General features: G+C 38.7%; 3 protein-coding genes across 4 annotated transcripts in view; 2 read left to right on the top strand and 1 right to left on the bottom strand.

Annotated features, from left to right (window-relative positions):
- Positions 1–22: 22 nt before the first annotated feature.
- LOC111601808 (lipase 1-like) lies at positions 23–1445 on the top strand. Its single transcript, XM_030224544.1, has 3 exons — positions 23–157; positions 211–879; positions 933–1445. The coding sequence occupies exons 1-3, from the start codon at positions 23–25 to the stop codon at positions 1443–1445; spliced, it is 1317 nt and encodes a 438-aa protein (XP_030080404.1).
- A 705-nt stretch (positions 1446–2150) lies between these two features.
- On the top strand, positions 2151–3596 carry LOC111602280 (lipase 3-like). The gene is made up of 3 exons (XM_030224514.1): positions 2151–2295; positions 2349–3017; positions 3073–3596. Exons 1-3 carry the CDS (start codon positions 2161–2163, stop codon positions 3565–3567), a joined length of 1299 nt encoding a protein of 432 aa, XP_030080374.1. The 5' UTR covers positions 2151–2160; the 3' UTR covers positions 3568–3596.
- A 3486-nt stretch (positions 3597–7082) lies between these two features.
- LOC111600665 (E3 ubiquitin-protein ligase TRIM9) overlaps positions 7083–21416 on the bottom strand; it is a 108393-nt gene continuing 94059 nt past the window's right edge. Inside the window, exons 2-10 of one of the 2 annotated variants that reach the window (XM_023316896.2) lie at positions 16149–16244; positions 15956–16087; positions 15785–15886; positions 15550–15709; positions 14131–14160; positions 12068–12207; positions 11859–11997; positions 9092–9325; positions 7083–7604 (exon numbers count right to left, since the gene is read on the bottom strand). In XM_023316896.2, the coding sequence (XP_023172664.1) occupies positions 7315–7604; positions 9092–9325; positions 11859–11997; positions 12068–12207; positions 14131–14160; positions 15550–15709; positions 15785–15886; positions 15956–16087; positions 16149–16244 (1323 nt within the window). In that variant the 3' untranslated portion in view covers positions 7083–7314. The remainder of the gene's footprint in view (positions 7605–9091; positions 9326–11858; positions 11998–12067; positions 12208–14130; positions 14161–15549; positions 15710–15784; positions 15887–15955; positions 16088–16148; positions 16245–21416) is intronic. The other variant, XM_023316906.2, reaches the window with a different exon arrangement.

Here is a 21416-nt window from a genome sequence, read left to right as displayed (position 1 = left end):
AGTTTCATTGATCTTCCACATCATGCCGAACGCAGGCTGTCAATGGCGCTGTTTGCTGGGCTTGTTCTGCCTGACGCAACTGTGGATAGCTGGAGAAACTGGCTTCCTAGAGGACCATTTTCCAGCCAGCGTGTTAGAGGATGCCAAGTTGACAACGGTATGAAGTGCTGCTCTGCTCGAGCAGAGTTGATTAATATCTTCAGATTACAGCTTCAATTGTTGGCCAAGTACAAGTATCCGGGAGAGATGCATACGGTGACCACCGCGGACAAATACGTGCTACAAATGCATCGCATCTCTAGACCAGGCGCTAAGCCGGTGCTGCTGATGCACGGACTGCTTGACAGCTCAGCAACTTGGATTATGTTGGGTCCACATAGTGGTCTGGGTTACTTTCTATATAATGCTGGCTACGATGTCTGGATGGCGAATGCCCGCGGCACTCGCTACTCTCGAAGCCACGTCAAGCTGAATCCCAATACGGACAAGGCCTACTGGAGCTTCTCGTGGCATGAGATAGGATACTACGATCTGCCTGCCCTTATCGATGCGGTCCTGGCCAAAACTGGCTACGAGAAGTTGAGCTACTTTGGCCATTCCCAGGGCACTACAACCTTTTTTGTGATGGCCTCTACTAGGCCGGAATATAATGCCAAGATCCATGTGATGAGTGCACTGGCGCCAGTGGCTTTCATGGGTAATATGGAGTGCCCATTGAAAAGGATCGCTCCCAGCTTGCTCAATGTCGTTGGAGAAGCACAAGAACTATTATCGCACTCAAAAATATCTAGCGGATGCGTGATGTCGGAAGCTTCAATGCAAGCCTGCATGCAATACATGGGGAGAGTTTTGGGAAAGAATCCTGCTGAGTTTAATAAGGTTTGTTATGCAAAGCAAATACTTTTAAAGCTAACCTAGTCTCTCTTCTTTAGACTATAATGCCGGTAATTATGGGTCATGCGCCTTCCGGCGCTAGTTCTACTCAGGTCCTGCATTACTTACAACTGCACAAATCAGATCGATTTTGCGAATACGACCACGATACGAAGGAAAACCAGCGTATTTATGGGCGGGCCCGGCCTCCGGATTATCCTTTAGAGAAAATCACAGCTCCTGTTGCCTTGTATTATACCCAGAATGATTATATGTCTGCAGTAGTGGACGTCAAGCGGCTGATCAAGCACCTGCCCAATGTGGTCGAGGATCACATGTATCCTTACAAGAAATGGAATCACATTGACATGATCTGGGGCATTAGCGCCAGGCGCCTGGCCCAGCCTCGCATGCTGGAGGTAATGCAGTTCTATGAAGCAGGAGGACCACAGAATGGAACACAATTGCTCACCACCGAAAGTAGCGAAGAGACAACTAACATGACGACGGAAATGGTGGAGGTGGAGACTGAGACTGAGATAGTTGGTCCAACTGATGGCATGTTCATCTAGACGACCTAATAACTCGATATATTTACTTGGAAACTTAAGCTTGATTCAATGAATATATGTTATTAATAAATGTTCTTTAATAGTCGACGTTTCTTTGGCACTTTTACTGAAGGAAATATATTTATATTACCTTAAACAAATAAACTTATTTCAAGGAATTCGGAAGGAGAATTGAAAACAGTCTCAAAGTAAACAGACGTAGGTGGCGAGTAAAGGCAGATTAATACAGGTGAAGCATTCTCCAGATTCGTCTAGACAATGTCTAAATATTAATTAAGGACACTTGCATGGCTGGTCTATTAATCTAGGGACATATGATATTAAGCAATAATTAATTCGCAGAAAGTTTGACACTCATTTCTAATTATCTTTTTTTTGACTTAAAGCTTGCAAACAAAGTTTCACTCGGGTGAAAAGTTCATTGTGACAATTGCTGAATGTATCCATGGTTTCCTGTTCCTGTTACTTGGCCTACTGTCAGCTGACGCAAACAATGTGTCATACAAATCGCAGAAAGTATAGACTAATTGGACCTATAGTCGATTGATTCATTCAGAAATGTCAACAATATTTCAAGCCATTACTGCCCAATAAGAGCTAACTGAGCTGTAAACTTAAAGCTGGCGCAACTAATCACCTTTCTTTGGAGTATTACCTACTACATATAGCCCACATATTGGCAAAATATAATTCAGTTCTATTGATTTTCCACATCATGTCGATCACGAGCTGTCAATGGCGCTGTTTGCTGGGCTTGTTCTGCCTGACGCAACTGTGGATAGCTGGAGAAACTGGCTTCCTAGAGGACCATTTTCCAGCCAGCGTGTTAGAGGATGCCAAGTTGACAACGGTATGAAGTGCTCCTCTGCTCGAGAGGAGTTGATTAATATCTTTGGATTACAGCTTCAATTGTTGGCCAAGTACAAGTATCCGGGAGAAATGCATACGGTGACCACCGCTGACAAATACATTCTGCAGATGCATCGCATCCCTAGACCAGGCGCTAAGCCTGTGCTGCTGATGCACGGACTGATGGACAGCTCATCAGTTTGGATTATAATGGGTCCACATAGTGGTCTGGGTTATTTTTTGTATGATGCTGGCTACGATGTCTGGATGGCGAATGCTCGTGGTAGTCGCTACTCTCGAGCCCACGCAAAGCTGAATCCTAATACGGACAAGGCCTACTGGAGCTTCTCGTGGCATGAGATAGGATACTACGATCTGCCTGCCCTTATCGATGCGGTCCTGGCCAAAACTGGCTACGAGAAGTTGAGCTACTTTGGCCATTCCCAGGGCACCACATCGATTTTCGTATTGGCCTCCACTCGGCCGGAGTACAATGCCAAAATCAACGTGATAACTGCACTGGCGCCAGTGGCTTATATGGGCAATATGGAGTGTCCACTAATAGGGCTCGCCCATAGCTTCTTCAATGTTGTTGGAGAAGGGCAGGAGTTACTGCCTTACTCAAGTCGTCTTAATGGCTGCTTTCTGTCGGAAGCTACGTTGCAGACCTGTCTGTCTTATCAGTGGAAGCTTTTTGGAAAGAATCCTGCCGAATTGAATAAGGCTTGTTATGCGGAGCAAAAATTGTTAAAGTAATTTAATCCTCTCTCCCCCTTAGACTATGCTACCAGCTACTATGACTCATGTGCCCGCCGGAGCTAGCTCAACTCAGGTCCTGCATTACTTACAGCTGCACAAATCAGACCGTTTCTGTGAATACGACCACGATCCGAAGGAGAACCAGCGCATATATGGACGAGCACAACCTCCGGATTATCCTTTAGAGAAGATCACAGCTCCTGTTGCCCTGTATTATACCCAGAACGATTATATGACTGCTGTAGTGGACGTCAAGCGTTTAATCAAGCGACTGCCCAATGTGGTCGAGGATCACATGTATCCTTACAAAAAGTGGAATCATGTTGACATGATCTGGGGCATCAGCGCCAGGCGCCTGGCACAGCCTCGCATGCTAGAGGTAATGCAGCTGTATGAAGCGGGTGGACCACGAAATGAAACACAACCACCCACGACCGTAAGTCTCGCAGAGACCACCAGGTTGACAGCGGAAACTGTGAAGGATGAGGCGGAGACTAAAAGTTTAATAAAATAAACATTTTTGCAGCAGCTTTATGCTATATACCGAAAGTAAAGAGATTTATTTATTTATTTATTTCCCGATCACAGAGTGGGCAACTAGCCTCTGTTAAAGACATATGCATGCATAGTCAGTGAATACGGAGTTAAAGGAATAGAAGTGCCTCTGCCTTTTCGAATTAATTTGCATATAATTTGGCACACATTGACTTTTATATATTTGTTTCTCTTATGGCTTACTCTGCTCGTTACAAGTTTCGTTTGTTGGCGTAAAAAAGATTTCCGACTCGAAGACATTCCTTTTCTGTTCCCATTCTCTGCCAACAGCAGGTTATTTATATAGTTGGAATTTTGCTTTTCTTTGCAGCCAACTGCATCCACTTGACTCGAATATATCCTGCCTTTACCAACTAGTCCTAATGCTTGGCAACCTTTTGTGTATTTACTTTCAGCGTCTTCTGGATTTTCTGCCCATTAGCTGTAAAAATTTCACGCAGGCGAAAAGTTCATTGTGCCAATTGCTGAATGTGTTGACGGTTTCTTGTTCTAATTCCTGTTGTTCTGGTGTTCACTCTTGTTGTTGTTGTTGCTTGGCTTGCTGTCAGCTGGCGCACGAAATGTGTCGTCAACACAATGTGCAATTTTTGCTGCTGTTGTGTTTGGCATTCCATTCACGCTGCGCACGCCCACTGCCACGCCTACCGACTGAGACACTTTTATAAATTACACACTTAACTGTAGACCGCGAATAAAGGCGACAACAACAGCAATAGAAAACGCTTAGAAAGTTGCATGTGTCAAATGCAAAGGCCGACATTTTGTTTGCCTGCCTCAAGTGTGTGTGTGCGTGTATGTGTGTGTGTGCTTGTATGTATGTGTGTTTGTTTGTTTATTTTGCATTGTGCATGCAAAAACTTTAGCTTTGAGCGAAATTTTAATGAGCACAGCGCGAAAAACCGCGAAGGAACTTTTTTATTATTTTGGCTTGGCATTGTTTGCAGTTTTAGTTGTTGTTGCCTATGTGTGTGTGTGTGTGTGTGTGAATGGAAATGCATTAAAGTGCAATTTTAATGTCCGCGCATCAGATTTAACACTGCAGCAGACGCTGCCCCAAAGCAACTCTGGGGTGTCGGCCACATCCGGTTCCGTCGCCCCGTCCGAGACGCCGTCGCTGTGGGGCAGCAAGGCAGTTGGCAGGTGGACCTGGTACAGCAGCTGCTTTACAGCATTCGCCGTTCGCTTCATAAATCATAAAACTTTCGCCGCACGTCGCAAACTCACCCCCAGCTGCCGCGCCCTACCCCCTGTCGCTGCCTGCCACACAAGAAACTTGCAACAAGCCAAGCTGCCAACTGACGCTAAGTGTTGAGTAAATGTTTTCGCGCCTCGTTGCGTTCACAAATTCCCCAAAAAAACCTTCTCTATTGCAATGTTGTTGCTGCGGATGTGGCACGTGGTTGTCGGAGCTGCTGCCTTCTCGCCGCTTCATACATATAACTAAAATATCCATATTATTAATACCAGGGGGAAATCCATCGTACAAAAACAAACAAGCGACTAAGATTAACTCTGAATAAGTTTTGCATAAACTAAATGTTGATTTGATATATTTTACATAAGGGAACTTGAAATTTATTTATAGGGCTCTGCAGTAAATTATATTGATAAGAATTTGAAATTTTTAATATGTGTTCTTTGAGCTGAGATAAATACATTTTTAGAATATTTATGGAATGGATTAAGTGTTTTGTTTAGAGCTACACAAGTCTAAATCATAAAAAAATAAGAAAATATATTTTTAATATTAATTAAACAGGCTTTTGTGTATAGAAAATTGTATGACATTAATGTGGAAATGGAAATCCAACTATATAGTCACCAAGTTCAATACACAATCCGCAATACCCATTTTCACAACCATGATCATCCTCTTTTTTGAAGAAGACTCCGCCAGCCCTTAAAGCGCTCTATCGCATTATGAGTAAGCCTGAACTTATCTGAACTTAACTGGACATATTTGGAAAATATATACATACATGGAAATATATATAATATATATATGAAAATATTTTATGATTGCCATACTATTATATACAAACAGATTTCGTTTCACATATTTGAACATGCTCAATTTGAATTAGGGTTTTAGATTGTTGGCAAACAGATCGATTATTGTTTGCAATGTTTTGCAATTTAGAGTTCCCATTAATACGCCCCGTAGGCCAATAAATTGTGGAATAAGTTTTCATATGCAATTTAAATATTTATTATTTATTTTTCATATGACTTTATAATAAAACTCGTGCCGGCTGCTGTTCTTGTTGTTGTTGCTTCCATTCAAATATGATTTGTTGTTGTTATTCGTTTGTTTGTTTGCTTGTTTTAATCATGTTTTGAATTGGTTTATTATTATTATAAGTATTATTATTACAATTATAATTATTAAACATGCATAGAGATTTTACTTTTACGATAATTTGCAGTTGCTTTTTAGTATTTTATTTTTATTTGTGTATATACTTAACTGGAAAGGTATAAATAAGGGGTTTATATTTAAATATTACACACGTAAAACTAGCACATATCTATGCATATGTATATGCATATATATATGTATATATATGTAAACTCACACAAAAAAAAATAATTATAGTAAACAAACATTCATAGCCCGTGTTCGTGAAGTAATTACATGAAATGAAAATATTTATATATAAATGTATATAAAATAGATTATGCTGATATTTACAGGAAACTTAATAATAAGTATGTTAATTAATAGAAATATATATAAATATGAATGTTAATTAAATTTTTTCCATTAAGCAAATTGTGTTTTTTTGATTGTGTTTTTGCGTGTATTTTTTTATAATTATGAAAATTTGCACATTTAACATTGAGAACATTGAAATATGTTTATTTGTTTTTGTTTTTTTTTTTTTTTTGTTTTTTTTTTTTGGTTCAATTGAAATTTCGATTGCCTGTAAAAACTTGCATTCAGTCTTAATACTAAATACTTCTAGCCATGGCCAGACCACACTCTTCGCTAATCGTGTTTGATTTTTTATTTCTATTTTTTTTTTTTTTTTTATTCATTTAACTTCTCTGGTTTCTTTTTTTTTTAGATATTTATCATTATTTTTGGCTTGCAATTTAACACGCAAAAATTTCAATAAACACACAAATTTAAATAAATATAGATATATATATATATGGAAATATATACATATATATATATTTCGCATCTAGACTAATTGCTAATGGATTTTTGTGTGTGTTTATTTTAGATTGCTGCATTTATATCTTTATTGATTTTTTCTGTTTTTTTTTTTTGTTTTTGGTATTTTGCACGGTGCTTGATTTTTGGCTTTGTGTATTGCAAAAAATTTTAAAACTTTAATATATTTTTATATATATAAATTTTTTTTTGTCATATTTTACATGTATTTGGTTTTCAATTATTTTGAATAATTATTTGATTCAAGCAACGCTGTCTAAACATTTTTTTTTTCAATTTTTTTTTGCAGCGTTTTAGAAACGTTGTCTTGACTTTTGAATAGATACGAATAGATTGGAGATATGTCGCTAAGTTTTGCCCAAGACTACGTTTATGTAATAAGCACAAGTATATGGAGTAAGTGTTTGTAGATTATGCTATAGGCTATGTAGTATAAGTATATATGCATATAGACACCGATAACTGCTAAATGTCAAGCTATATGTACACAATTCGCTACTCCCCAACGCTAGGCCGCCGAACACTCTAGAAATAGTCCATTTTGGGTGCATCCAAAGCCGTGTGCATAGTCAAAGTGACACCTCGATTGATGCTCACCGCCGGATAGAATACACCGTAGAGATCCCGGAAAGCTACCGATCCCTGCGGCATCTCGTTCACCAGAAAGCTGAGCGTGTGTCGCTCCAGATCTAGCAGCACGCCAATTGTGCTGCCCGTGGTGATGCCGCCCTCGACGCGACGCTCGTGTATGGAATTGTGCTGGAACCACGAACGCTGTCGATCGATGTACATGGCAAAGGACTTTTCATCTTTGCCTGAAATGAATGAGAGACAGTGGAGAGAGAATTTATCATAAGTGAGTTGTATTGTATTAAAATATTAATAATAAATTTACATTTTATAAGCGAAAGAAACTCATTAAGTGATCGAGGTGTAAGACTTATATATTATCAATTTGTCTCATGAATTTGTAAGACTTTCTAAGTTATATATCTACTTGAATTTAATGAATAAACCTTTATGATGAAAGCTTGTTAATTTAGCTGAAAATATACCTTAATATCGATGATAATGCTTTGGCCTTAGCTAATAAGACTTTCGCTTTAACTTCCTCTCACTCACTCCATTTGTTTCTTACAATTTCTATACACAAATAAATGTATATAGCTTTATATTCTTATAGACTTACAACAGCTTTTTTAGCTTAGTCTACATTAAGTCTCTTTCTCTTCAATATATTTTGCCAGCTTCTCCTGCTGCAGGCTGAACGCGCTGTCACTTTTTTCCATTTCATTTTCAGCTTTCACCTTGTATTATAAAAGACAACTGCAGCAGCAACACAGACAACAACAGCAGCAGCAGCAGCAGCAGCAGCGGCAGCAGCTCGTAAAAAGAAGTTTGCAAAAACTGCATTGTTAGTGTCAATGTCAGTCGCTTGGGGGCGCCACCTGCGCCAAAGTTGCGCATTTCGTTAGCGAACTTCAGCGTTTGCATATGAAAATTTAATTTAAAAACTTGCGAGGGCAGAGACAAATGCTTAATGGAGCGCATGCACAGCTTTAACTATAACAAAGTAGTCTGAGAATTTCTAGCAAATAATTGAAGAAGCGAGTCGAATCCACAAATAAACTTTTGTCACGCGCTAAACTTGAAGTGTCGCACTTTTAATTACTTTTGTCTGTCCAACAATCCTACATATATAACCCTATCAGTCCCACTTCCCACTTCCCCGCCCCACCTGCCACGCCTCCAGTGAAACGCATTTTCAATCAATTTACTTGCCAGGCGTCTGGGCACGCCTCCTTTTGTGTGTTTGTGTTTGTTGGCACCTCGGATGGTTTTAGATCCTTGGCAACTGAAACTTCTTGCCAAAAGTTTCACGCACACGCAACAAGAAATGGCAAAAGTTTTTCTGGTCACGCCCACCAATCGAAATGACGCCTTCCATTTGCCATTATATTGGCCAGGGCGAAATGGAAAAGTTTTCCGGAAGCGACGTTGCGCCTCCGGCTCCCTTCCTTCGCAGCGTCGTCGCATTTGAGTCACTTATTTATTAGCTGCAAAGTTTTCTGCATATGATTGGCCTTTTGTCAACGGTAGGTGGCGCTGCAAATCTATTTGTTGTACCGATTTCCGTTGCATTTCGACAGTTTCCTTTGTTCTTTTTTTGGGCGCTAAGTTTTTGAAAGCTTTTCAAGTGCTCTCCTACGCCTCGAGTGGGCGCGTCGTTTTAATTGAATTTCAAATGGCAAAAGTAGCCCCAGGCTCCTTGCATTCCTCTACCTCTACAACTTGTACTTACCCAACATTTTGTTCCTGGCCACATCGATGCGGGCCACACCGAATGCCGGATCCGTGTCCGCCGTATAGTTGTCAATGGTGAATTCCCAGTAGTGGACACCGCGCGAGAAGCCCACAGATCCAAGCGCCACACGATGCTCCCAGCCCTCCACAGAGACAGTGGCATTATTTTTGCTAAAGATTAGTCCAGAGCCAGCTCCGCCGCTCAGCACGGGATCAAACGTGAACCAGGCCACTGCAAGCACAGAGAAAGAGAGAGAGAGAGAAAGAGCGTGAGCAGACAACAACAACGATATAATAGAAAATAAGCGAATATTGAAGTAGACAACAGTCTCCAAGGTGGCTGTTTGGTCCAGAACTGACTAGCTCACACTACAGTGGGTTTTATGGTCAAAAATTGACAAGAGAAATTAAAGCTAGCAAATATCAAACAACAGCAAAGGGCTGTGGGGCACAGTGGTAACAGATAGTACATATTTAAATATTGGTAAAATGTCCAACTCAATTTGATTATTAGTTTACCTATATTAAAACTCAAAAAAAAAATAAAAATTATTATATAATTAATATTATAATAAATAAAATGCTTATAAAACTCGTACTAAAATATTATATTTTTTTAAATTAGCTTTTAAAGATTTTCTGAGTTTGGTAAAAAAAATTTCAGAATTTGTTCATAATTTTTTTTTTGCACTTCTTAATATATTTTTATAATTTATTATTAAAATATTTTCTTAATGTTTTCATATTCAATTTAGTGCCAAAAAAACTTGAAAAATATAGCAAAATTTTTCAGAAAACCTCGTACAACTGTGCCGCATGAGCCTGCAATTTTCTCTATTGTCAAAGCTCAAGTGGCCTCGGCGTGTGGCAAGTAGCTGGTGCCTAGTGCCTGGTGCCTGATGCCTGCTAGCTGATGGCTCGTGCTGACCAACGGAGTGGCTTCAGTTGCAGTACTTGGCTGAGTTGCAGTCGGTGGCTAGTGGCTGGTGGCCGGTGGCCCATAGTTTATGCTGTTATGCGCCGCAAAGTATGCCACGAGCAGGGCTCGAGTCGAAGTACTTTATTAAATTTACTTTTATTGTTGTGGGGCATTAAGTGGCCAAAGCCAAGGCGCTTGGGGAATGCCACTAAAGCCAACTAAGGCAGACTAGCCAGCTGCAGGCAGTTGGCACTATGATGTCGATGATGCTGATGCTGATGATGATGATGATGATGACGACGATGACGATGACGCTGCGCTGCCTGCATTGCATTGCCTTTTTATTGGCCACCAAAGGCGGCCACAAAGCTGCCACCCACAACGACAGGCCAGAAGTTTATTGTTTCGCTTTGTCTGATGCCGCAATATGATTTTGCGTTAATAACAAGCCATTTATTGAAAACAAATAAGTCTAGTCTAGTTTAGATGAGATTAGTATCAAAATGAGCAGTGACTTGACTTAATAATTTCAGCTCAGCTTGATGCTGATGTGGTTGAAGTCAGGAGAATTTCGGTGTTAAAAGAAAGTATTTTTTAGCTAGGCTTTTTAATACTTAACTGTAATTCTTTTAAACTACATTTCTGATTCGAGATCTGATTTGTGATATATGCTGATATATGATATGATATATGCTGTCTAGAAATATTTGTAAACAATTTGTTGGTAAGTTTAAAAAACTAAAATTGCAAACATTTATTTCCTAACTACATTTTGGGAACAAATATAATATCTGTTTCATATCATTTTTAATATTTATTAATATTACATTTATATGTTTTTAATCCAAAATTAAATTTCAGCTAAGCTACTTTTTACTAAATGAATTAAATAAATATTCAGACATACCAGCTAACAGAGTTATAAGCCTTTTAGCTGATCTGCAGTAGCTTCTTATATGAACTGCCTGCTAATCATTTAACAAATGGAGCATATCATATAAATATCTACTAAACACTTCTTTATTAAGATATCTTTGCTGTAGCAATTACAACTAATAATCTATATGCTTGTCACTGTCCCTTTCTTTTCTTCCTCCGCTTTCTCTTTCCCCTTCTTTAAGCCTTTCGCACAACTTTGCTTATTCTGAAGGTGCTTTGGGTAGTACCCTGAACGCAACTCAATTACCCGAGCCCAGCCATTAGCCATTACCAATTCGGATACGCCCAGGCAGTGAGCGTTACGCGTCATTAAGCGTCAACGGTTAACCGTTAATTACTTAGGCGTACGCGCCCAATGTAAACACTTTATAAAATAACAATTTGCATGAGCCAAGTCTTAGAGGGAGACCACTTGCAACGGGGCTAACCTCCAAGCAATAATCAATTAAAAGTTGCAAATTAACGTTGGGGCAACTAATAAAATGCCAAGGATAAAACAGACGCCAGGACAACATGGCCATGGAATGCGCTGGCAATTTTATAAATTAAATAACTTCAAGCGTCAGTTTCATTTGCCGTGTGGCGGAGGAGGGCGGGGTGGTTGAGTATGTCAGGTGGCGCATGCATCAATCAAGTGAGAATTGGATTGCGAATGGTGCCGCCTCTGGCCCCTGGCAGGCGCAAAAAAGGGGTCAATGGCTGTTTGACATGCAAAGCACGACAGACGCTAGCAAAAAGGGGGCTTGGCGCATGACCGAAAAGGATTAAATTATAAAAGAGTTGTTGGCAAAGTAGCTGCAGAACTGAAACAGAGAAGCCGAGGCGCACCAAAGCGGCAATAGCTTGAAGCTGAGAGTTTAATTGAAAAAGCTAGTACGTATAGTGCGAGGCTCTAGGGGCAACTCACCTTCCGCTGTCTGCAGTCCAATCAGCTCTGAGTATTCGCCCTCGCCGGCGCTGTTGAAGGCCTTCACTCGCGCATTGTACATGGAATTGAAGTGGAGACCGTCAACGGTGCAAATTGTTTCCTTGCCGCAATAAACTTCCTGTGAAATGTCGATGGTTGAATACCCATTAAAGTTGCACTTGCTTTGTCCAAGTCAAACGTCCACTTACCCTAAACTCGCCGCCGCTGCCATCGTCTAGCTCTAGAACATATCCCTCGACAAAGCAATGATTCGGTGGCTGCCACGCAACGGTTACAGAATTATTCTCCGCCGAGCAATCTGTGGGCAAAATTTTCGGCGTCGAGGGTGCTAAATGGGCAGAGGCGGGAATATAACTAATCAGTTTCATATACAGATATAGAAATATCAAATGTTACTGTTTTAGTGTATGCATGTGTGTGTTTTAGTTGTTAAAATAGATAACTCTCAGCGTAAAGTAAATATAGAATCCACGAAAAACAAAGTGTGCAAAACTTAGAAGAAAAATCTATTGCTTGATAGAAATACATATATAGATTTATTTGGTAATTGACAACTGATTAGTAACAAATGTCTGGATTAATAAAGAAAACCACAAATTTTAAGTTAAGACAAGTGAAAAACTAAACTGGGTATTCCGCAAAAAACTAATTAAATTCCACCTTAAAACCAAATTAATTATATCTAAATATATGAATAAAGCAGGACAACCACAAGATGTTAGATGATATGCGAGATGTAAATAAGCATTAAAACTCAGATCTCATTCAACATGAACTTAACATAAATCAAAGAAACTTGGGTAAAGTGAAAAAGACGAATATATAGCTTAGTTTCGACAAACTTTAAAGAAAAGTAAAGTTTTAGCTGTTAACACAATTTATAAAATTATTGATAATAATTTTGAAATATGAAATCAGAGTTTAATAGACATATATTATAGAGTCATGTTCACAGTTTTTGTTTCAAATCATTGAAGATTTTCATATAATTGCTGTGAAAGATGTGAAATTCTTCAAAAGCAGAAAAACAAAAAAAAATTATTTTAAATAAAAAAAAGACATAAATAAATATAAACATTTTATATACATACAAATGGATTGCACGAAAACCTTAAGTTGGAAATGGAATTCAAACTGACAAATTGCCAAAATTGTCAATTCACAATGAATAAAAAGAGTTGAATGAAGTGGCCAAAGTTAGAAGCTGCTCCAGCCATGTGCGCGCCCAAGTACACTTAACAAAAATTTGTCCCATTTGGGCACTTAAACTGCCAAAGCTTTATGCGTACATTATGCATGTATAAATACTAATTGAGTCGCTGCTGGAGCAACAAAAGCTTGACAATAAAAGTTGATGGCTCGAATAACACGAATGGGCGAAGGCGCCCCAAAGTATGCCACAAAATCAGCATTAAACAATAAAACCGGGCAACTGAAGCTGCCAACAAAATTAAGCAGGCGCCAAGCTGTCAAATGTCAGAGCGAAGGCAGGTAAAAAGTTTTGCATTCGAAATTTATTGGCACAGCTGAACAAGTGAAAAGGATATGGCCAAGTGTTTGGGCATAAAGCCGATGCTAAGCGCTCGCTTGGGGCGACTCACTCGGACGCAAAAATGTCAAAAAAAAATCTAGAAAAAGAGAACATAAAAATAAAAGCCAAAGCGTAAAATAATAAAGCTGTGCGAGGGGCACGCTAAAGGCAAAAAGCGAAAAAAAAATCATAAAAATATAAAATATAAAAAACGAAAATTATGTCACTTGAAGCTTGAAGCCTGGCCCCGCTGACAGTTTGCGGTGGAGCGCAGCGGAAGTGAAAATATTTTGACAGCATTTTCATTTTTCTCTTCTTTCTCTTTTTTTTTCATATATTATTTTATTTTATTTTATTTTTTTTTGTTTTTTTTGTCAGGCATTTTCTGGTTGATGTTGAAATGAAAATGTGAAAATTATTATGCGTAGGCGCGTACACAGAGAAACAATAGCAAAAGCCCATGAGAAAACAAAATGGCCGACAATGAAAATTGCAATGCGTGTGTGTGTGTATGAGTGTGTGATAGCTACAGCACCAAGAAGGAAATTGTTGAATTTTTATGTTTGTTTTACTTGAACGCAACCAAAAAAATGTAAAATTTTCATGAAATTTTTCATTGGTAAAAAAAAACTTAAAAAAAAAACAGTTAGAAATTGTTGGGTTTGTTTGTTGTTGTTGTTGTTGTTGTTGTTGTTGTTGTTGGTTGCATTAGTTGCTCACCTGCCGGACATCTTTCATCCTCATCTTTGACTGCTTATGTTTGATTTTGTTTATATATATTTTTATGAGAGCAAGCGGCACATAGAAATGTTTTTTTAATATGTGGAGCAGGCGCGCGATAAAAGAGAAGCACAAAAAGTTAAAGACATTTAAAAACATATCCAGATACATAAATTTATATATATATTCGTTTTAGCTATATCGTATAACATAAATTTCATATTTATAGCATTATTATTATTATTATTGTGTGTGTGTGTGTGTTTTTATATGCTCATAAATTAGACACAATCAACAGGAAAAATATCTCAAATTTCAACACTTTCTTTTGTTATTTTAGATGTGCCTGTGTCTCTCTGTGTGTGTGTGTGTGTGTGTGTGGGTGGGCCTTTCATAGGAAATTTGTCAGTCTAAAGAAATGGAACTACGTTTCGTTTCACTTTACACTTTACACTTTGCACTTTGTTCCCCTTTGCTGCTATATTTAAAATGCCAGAGCCACGTAGCTCGCCTCCAGGGAATACCCCTAACTAACTCAACTATTTTTATGCGCGTCTCTGGAGCGCACTACTCAATGGCACTTAATGAGTGCGCGCTATTGTTTCAACACTTTCGAGTATGCAGTGAGAGTGAAGATAGAGAGTGTGTGTTGAGTGCATGTTGTGCGTGAGTGTTTATTGATATTGTGTGATACAATTTTACCTTAGCATGTGACAATTAGTCGGAATATTTATGTTACGCTCTGGCTATATAATTTGCTGACTTTAATTTACGCTAAAAGAGCTGTGAAACAAATTGTGTTTGGTCTTCTATTGAAACTCAAAAAGAGGGTACAACTTTGCCAACAGCTTATATGATAACTTGCTATATATAAATATCTTGCTGTAGAACTGCTTATGAAGTTGAGCTCATGTTAGATAGAGACTTTAGCAGCTTTCAAAATATATACAAAATATTGCTGAAAGTCTACAAGTTTCATATATTTTTAAGAATTTTAATTCCGCTTGAAGCAGTTCAAGATTTTCTATAATTTTAGTATATTTTTTTTAATTATTTACGATATTTTAATTATTATAAAATAACTACGAACACACACAGAGTGTGCTAAGTAGACCAATACTCAGATATCCTCTTAGCACTCTTAAGTAACTTAAGACTAGTTTAAACATATTCTAGCTTCTATCTATAGTAGTTAACAACTTGTGCTACATTTACTTTCTATATATTATAATTTCGTAGTACTTTCGCTTGTTTGTGTAGTGAGTTTTAGCTTGAAGTTCTACTCTAAATATTTGTTTAATGCCATAATTAGTAATACACTTTTGCAAGACTAACTCTCGTAGCTAAACTGATTAGTATTAACTCTTGGATTATTTACTTGCAATAGTAATTGAAATATATAAATATGCTTTTACGCACCTTTCATTTGTATGAAATTCAAATTGTCTATGGCCCGTGTGAGAGCGGCATCATCCAGAGTCAAGTCAACAATGGGCGAGACGCGAGGCGCTGCATTGGTGACCTCCTGATGCCAGGTCATGTCTGTGTTGGCCACGCGATTGATTAACATGGAGCCGACCTGGGGGTAAACAGTAATATATAAACATAAGTATATATACATGTATTTAACCATGCTTTCTTTAGTTTAACACACCTGCAAAAAGGCAGCGCTGTCAGTCTCCTTCAATGCCTCAATGCAGAACTGAATGAGGCCCGTCGTCTGCTGTAGTTTGCCCGTGCAATTTGACTGCTGATCCTGTTAAGAGAAAAGCGAAATACATACGTAAGCAGGAGATTGCCAGCGGCAGCACACTCGTTAATGCACCTTTAGTATTCTGATTTTGGTATCCTTGTCCATGCGAATGGCCTCGAGCAGATATTCGCGTCGGTCGTGTATGGCCTGAATGAGCGCCTCGCACTGGGCGTGCACAAGACGCTCGAACTCAATGCAGGATTCCTGCGCGCAAGTAATTAAAATAAACAATTTTTCCTTAAAAATATTCACGTTCCCAACTTACGGTTACTTTGTCGCTCATGCCTTTGAGCCGCTGTATGAATTCGGTTGTGGAACGTGCCTTCTCCGACAATTGTTGCAGATTGTGTGAGAGTTCCGTCTGCAAAGAAGAAATGAATACAAAAGAATGACATCAGTGACGAGCCAAAGCCAAAGCGAAAAGAAAAAAGGGAAGAAATTGCAATGGAGTATTGTGAGAGTCGTAAAATGTTACGACTTTTTTATGAAGTGCCATGCGGCGGACTTTAGTCACGCCTGCGGCAGCGCCTTTTTTATAACAGAATATATATATATATATATATATAATATATATATTTTTAATAGTTTTTCAGCTCGTGTCATAGTCAAGGGCTGTGGCACAGTGGAAATGAATTACATGCCCGCCGGGCACCGAATACAATTCCAATTCGTCTCGCCAAAAATGCGCTGCAAATGTTTACAAAATTCCGCAATTGTACAAAACCTCATTTGTACTTTCCGATAGCAGCAATGAGAGATTATGGTGCTGCGGCTGCAACATTTGCACTTGACATTGACAGGCAACAGCAACAGCATTTGGGTTTCATTTAAATTCATTTACAATTACATTGCGTATACGGCGCGTTGCACGGCCGACGTTGCTCAACAATTTCAATTCATTAGCATTAAAATTGTTTTAGCTACGGCGCTCGTTTCCTCTTCCTGCCCCGAAGGTAATGAGCCCTGTCGTCCGTGTTGCCCCACGGCCTATTTGGCATTGAAACGTGTGTCCTGCCCAGCCCCGGCTTGCTCTGCTCTGCATGACATCAGCTCTCACAATTATTTTAGCTTCCTGCGACACGAGAACGAGCCCAAGCACATTGTCCAGCTGCTCAAGTGCTTGCCAGCCGACCCTTTTTGCAGCACTCCCACCCACTCGGCAGCCCAACATAATGTTCGCCTGAAGCATTTAGATGCTTTCCTGCTGCCAGCCAGCTAGTCAGGGTGGGATGGCTCTACTGTATCTTGTTTTGTCAGACGTGGCGTATACTCATTACCTTATTTGTTGCATCTTGTTTGTTGATTATTTTATTCTATTTACCATTCGTCGCTTTTCTATTTGCTCTCGCCTCATCTGCGTTTGTCTTCCCAATTAACTCCCGAATGGCATTTGACACTTTGGGAAAATTCATTTAAAGGCGAAAACTTGAAGGCGAACTCTAAATTTTGCTTTAATATTTGTTTTGCATACATTTCATTCTCAAACTCACTTAAGCTTTTATAAAAATATTTCTACATTTTCATGTTGAAAGCGAAGCTCTTAATTCAGACACAAATATTTTTGCAGCAATATGTAAATGTAAGATTAGCTGAAGCCGAGTCAAAATACACATTCAATTCGCAGTATTACAGAGTTCAGCTAAGAATTTTGTTTTCTTTACAAATATTTACACATTGATATTAAGCACAGGCTCTGCTCACAGACATCTGATAGGCATGTCTACAGCTCTGCTTGAGTATATAAACAAATAAATGAATATGTAATAGATTTTTATGTGCATTTTTGTAAGGCTTTTAATAGAAAGTAATATAAACAAATCAAATGGCAAATCTCTTGGAATGCTTCAGCAACTGGCTCTTATCAATAAGCCAAAGAAATATAGTTATCGCAAAGAGTATCACTCTTGTTGGGTTACTCTCTCTCTATCTGCTAAGATTCCTAAATTATATATTATATTTTAAATTAAAAATATTTTGTAATACAATATTAAAAAAAAACTGAAAAAATATTAAAAAGAAAAACAAATATAAAATTATATTTCAAATTTAAAAAAAAATTTTATAATATTAAAAAAATATTCAAAATATAAAACTGAAAAAATTTCAAAAATATATTTTTGTTTTATTTGGAGTGTTACAAAAAAATGTACCCAAATTTTTTTGTGATAACTTAATTATTAGGAGATATATTGTAATGTAAAAAGAACTTGCTGCATAAATTAATATATTTGTATGCTATAAATATCTTTTCATTTTTATTCCAAATAAAAATACGCCTGAATTCAAATTCAACTTTTATAAGTACTATCAATGGCTTTCCCCTAAGCCGAAAAAACTCTTTGGGTATAATTCCCCTCAAGCAAAACCATTTTCTATAAACCAACGCAGTTTCATTTCATTAGCTGCCGTAAAAGTGCTTTAAATAATAAATGCATATTACATGCTTTTATAATTTCCACAGCGGAGGAAAAACAAATTTTCAGGAACCCAATTACAAGCAAATATTTTGTAGACAGCCAACTCTCATTAGAAGCGCTTGGCAAATACTTGTCTACACTTTTGCCTAACCACCCCCCTCCCGCCCATCTGAGAGAAACAAGTCAGCTTATGGCGATTACATTCATTAACTGAATGCCAGACCCATTTCCAATCCCAGACAGACGACGAGCCGGACAGACAGTTGAAAGAGCGCTGAAAAGTCGGCAGTGGAAAAGCTGCTGCTGCTGCAGCAGCGTTTAAAGTGGTTGTCTGGCCAGTGGTGGAGCGGTGACTGGGTGGCTGGGTGCTGCTGCATTGAAGCTAGCTAAAGTGCTGGCCAAGAATGCGCAACGAGCGGCAAAGCTGTTGAAATTTAATCCCTCAAGGGTTGCTTCAACGCGCCGTGGACAATGCAGCAGATGCGAGGCTGAGAAAGGCGGGCGGGCGGTGACGTGGCGTGATTTTGAATATGAAGTAAAAGCTGAAAGCCAGTTGCCAGCTAATGCCTAGCGTCTGTTTTGCATTGATAAGCTGACGCCACGCCTCCCCACTCCTCCAGCCCGTGGCATCTATTCAAATATTACTGTGCCACTCACTTTGAAATCGTTTTCCTCTTCTTCCTGTTGCTCTTTTATGACGCATCATCATAAAAAAAAAATAAGGACAGAAAAAAATGAGACGAGTATCAAGTGCGCAGTTGGACGGACCACGGCCACGGCTGACTGGCTCTTGGCCATGGCTTTTAGCAGACAGTAAAAATAATATGACATGTTTATGCGCCGCAGACACGACGCCACGCGAAGACATTCGCAGTTGCCACGCATGCAAATCATGTGGATGATGTATGCAAATAATTAAAGAGCCTCCAGTGCCCAAAGCCCGGTAGGGCCCGACATACCCATGACACATGTGACAGACCCAGCAGCAGCGCGTCAGATAAATTATTAAGTTGTTAACCTGCCCAAAAACCAGCAACAACAAACAATTGCCTTCATCTTAATGCAGCCTGAGACATGACACAGAAAATAATTTCATGACAAATTTTGAATACGCTTATGAGTTATATATTAGTTTTTGTTTGATTATCACCAACTTTTGTTTACAAAGAAACAAAGCAAAAGATTAAAATTATTAGAAATTTATATAAGTATCTGGGAAAGGAAAAAAATTTGATACATTCAAAGTTCAGAATGTGTGAAAAAAAAATAAAAAATTCTGAATCAATTTACTTTGGCTTAACTATTGTCTTGACTATGGGCAGTAAAAGAATTGCCTGGGTGGACTCAGCATCTCGAGGCTGGTGTTTGGTTGGCTCATTCAAATAATTATAAAAAAAATAAAAAAACATTAATTGTCAGCTTAATTTTGCTGATAATCTTAATATAAATTATTTTAAATATTTTAAAAATATTAAAAAAAATAATAAAATGTATTAAATGATAGAAAATATTATTTTTTCTATAAAAAAAAGCAACATATTTAAAAATTAATGCTTAAATACTTAAACAACAATAAAATGAAAATAATTATAGTTGATACAAAGTAAAATCATTTGTCAATGTGGCAAACAGCAAGCATTTGCCTCCCGTTGTGGCAAATGCAACGTAAATGCAGCCAGTTGCACATGACAAGGCAGAATTCGTAGGCAACAAAACGTCCGACCAGAGCAGAGCAGTAATAACAGCGGCAACGACAACGACAACGACAACTGGTGGCAACACGCACGATAAGCTGCTTGCCTCACAGATAAAAATCGCAGACTTTGTGTCGTCTGCAACGTCGTCGTCGTCGTCGACTTCGTGCAACAGCAACAGCAACAGAAAATTGCCTGGCGCCAGAGCAACAGTTGCTGCTGTTGCTGTTCTAAGCTGCGATTATCAACATAATGTGGCCAATAATTTAGCTGCTCCCAGCGCTGTCTATAAAAAGACACGCGAAAATATCGTGCCCAGTGGGCAGCTCATTAAGTGCGTTGTGGCGGACAATAAACGAAGCGAATTAACATTTTAAATATGCACAAAATAAAACATTTGCTTAGCCAAATAAACATTGAGAGCCAGTCAAAGTTCAGATCATGTTGCAAGACACATGATGAATCGCTTAGCCAGCTAGGCAGACGTGACAACGACTTGAGCGCCCGCCGAACAGGTGGCCAGCTCGCGCTTGAAATATAACGCATGGCGGCCATAAAGCCAGCTGATATATGAGCCGACTTTAAGTAGCTCGCATTTGCGAGCCACTCGCTGGCCATAAAGTGCGCAATTGGAGCCAACTCGTTGGAGGTGTTGAAGCGTTCGCGTTGCACACAACATAAATAATCTTAACAACAATTTCGTGCCACATGCAACACGTGGCTGGCGATTGAGCTGTTCCTCAAATGGCCAAAGATTCGGCATGCCATGAAAATAATGCACTGCAGCTGTACTAGGGTGATTCACTAAACGAATCACATTAAAATATATATTCGTATATGGCTCAACAGCTGTTGGCCATTAAAAAGCTCATTTCACTCGAACATTAACTGGCCAACAAGTTAGCGGAAGCAAAATTAATTTGAATTATGAGTAATGGAAAATTTAAAAGTGAAATATGATAAGTACTTTGTGTATAAGAGTGGAATTGTCTGAAATCTTTAGCTGAAAAAAAAGGAGAATATCTTGTTATAATTTTAGATAAAAATAATTTAGATAAAAATCTTATTGTGAGTTGTGATCTTTAAGATAATTTTAAGGTCATTAAAATTATAAATATTAGTCATTAAAAATATTAAAATTTCAGCTTGCCTCGCTTAACTCTAGCTTCACATTCTCGTTTAGCCAAATTTCATATCAACCAGTTAAAAATCAACTTTCTTACACAGTGAAACACCCTGATGCAAATGAACTGTTCACACTTCATTCAAATGGAAGCAATAGAAGCGTCAGCACAGGTCGAAACCTACTAAGCTACGCTATCCGCTTGGCTGGCAATGCCCTGCCCCTTCACCCTATCCTGCTGCCCTTCAGTTGTCAGGTAATTCCAAGTGTGGTTCATTGGGGGCTTCATTCAGATCTCT

Source organism: Drosophila hydei, unplaced genomic scaffold (assembly GCF_003285905.1).
Source record: "Drosophila hydei strain 15085-1641.00,03,60 unplaced genomic scaffold, DhydRS2 tig00008114-arrow-pilon, whole genome shotgun sequence".
NCBI classification, from domain to species: Eukaryota; Metazoa; Arthropoda; class Insecta; order Diptera; family Drosophilidae; genus Drosophila; species Drosophila hydei.
The sequence above is the reverse complement of the archived record's forward strand: the minus strand, read 5'-3'. Positions and strand labels throughout refer to the sequence as shown.

What these genes read in the sequence shown, in the direction of transcription:
- LOC111601808 (XM_030224544.1), top strand. Translation starts at nt 23, where the DNA reads ATGCCGAACGCAGGCTGTCAATGGCGCTGTTTGCTGGGCTTGTTCTGC. An exon ending in AGGATGCCAAGTTGACAACG is followed by an intron (nt 158 to 210) that starts GTATGAAGTGCT and finishes TTCAGATTACAG; the next exon opens with CTTCAATTGTTGGCCAAGTA. An exon ending in ATCCTGCTGAGTTTAATAAG is followed by an intron (nt 880 to 932) that starts GTTTGTTATGCA and finishes TCTCTTCTTTAG; the next exon opens with ACTATAATGCCGGTAATTAT.
- LOC111602280 (XM_030224514.1), top strand. Translation starts at nt 2,161, where the DNA reads ATGTCGATCACGAGCTGTCAATGGCGCTGTTTGCTGGGCTTGTTCTGC. An exon ending in AGGATGCCAAGTTGACAACG is followed by an intron (nt 2,296 to 2,348) that starts GTATGAAGTGCT and finishes TTTGGATTACAG; the next exon opens with CTTCAATTGTTGGCCAAGTA. An exon ending in ATCCTGCCGAATTGAATAAG is followed by an intron (nt 3,018 to 3,072) that starts GCTTGTTATGCG and finishes TCTCCCCCTTAG; the next exon opens with ACTATGCTACCAGCTACTAT.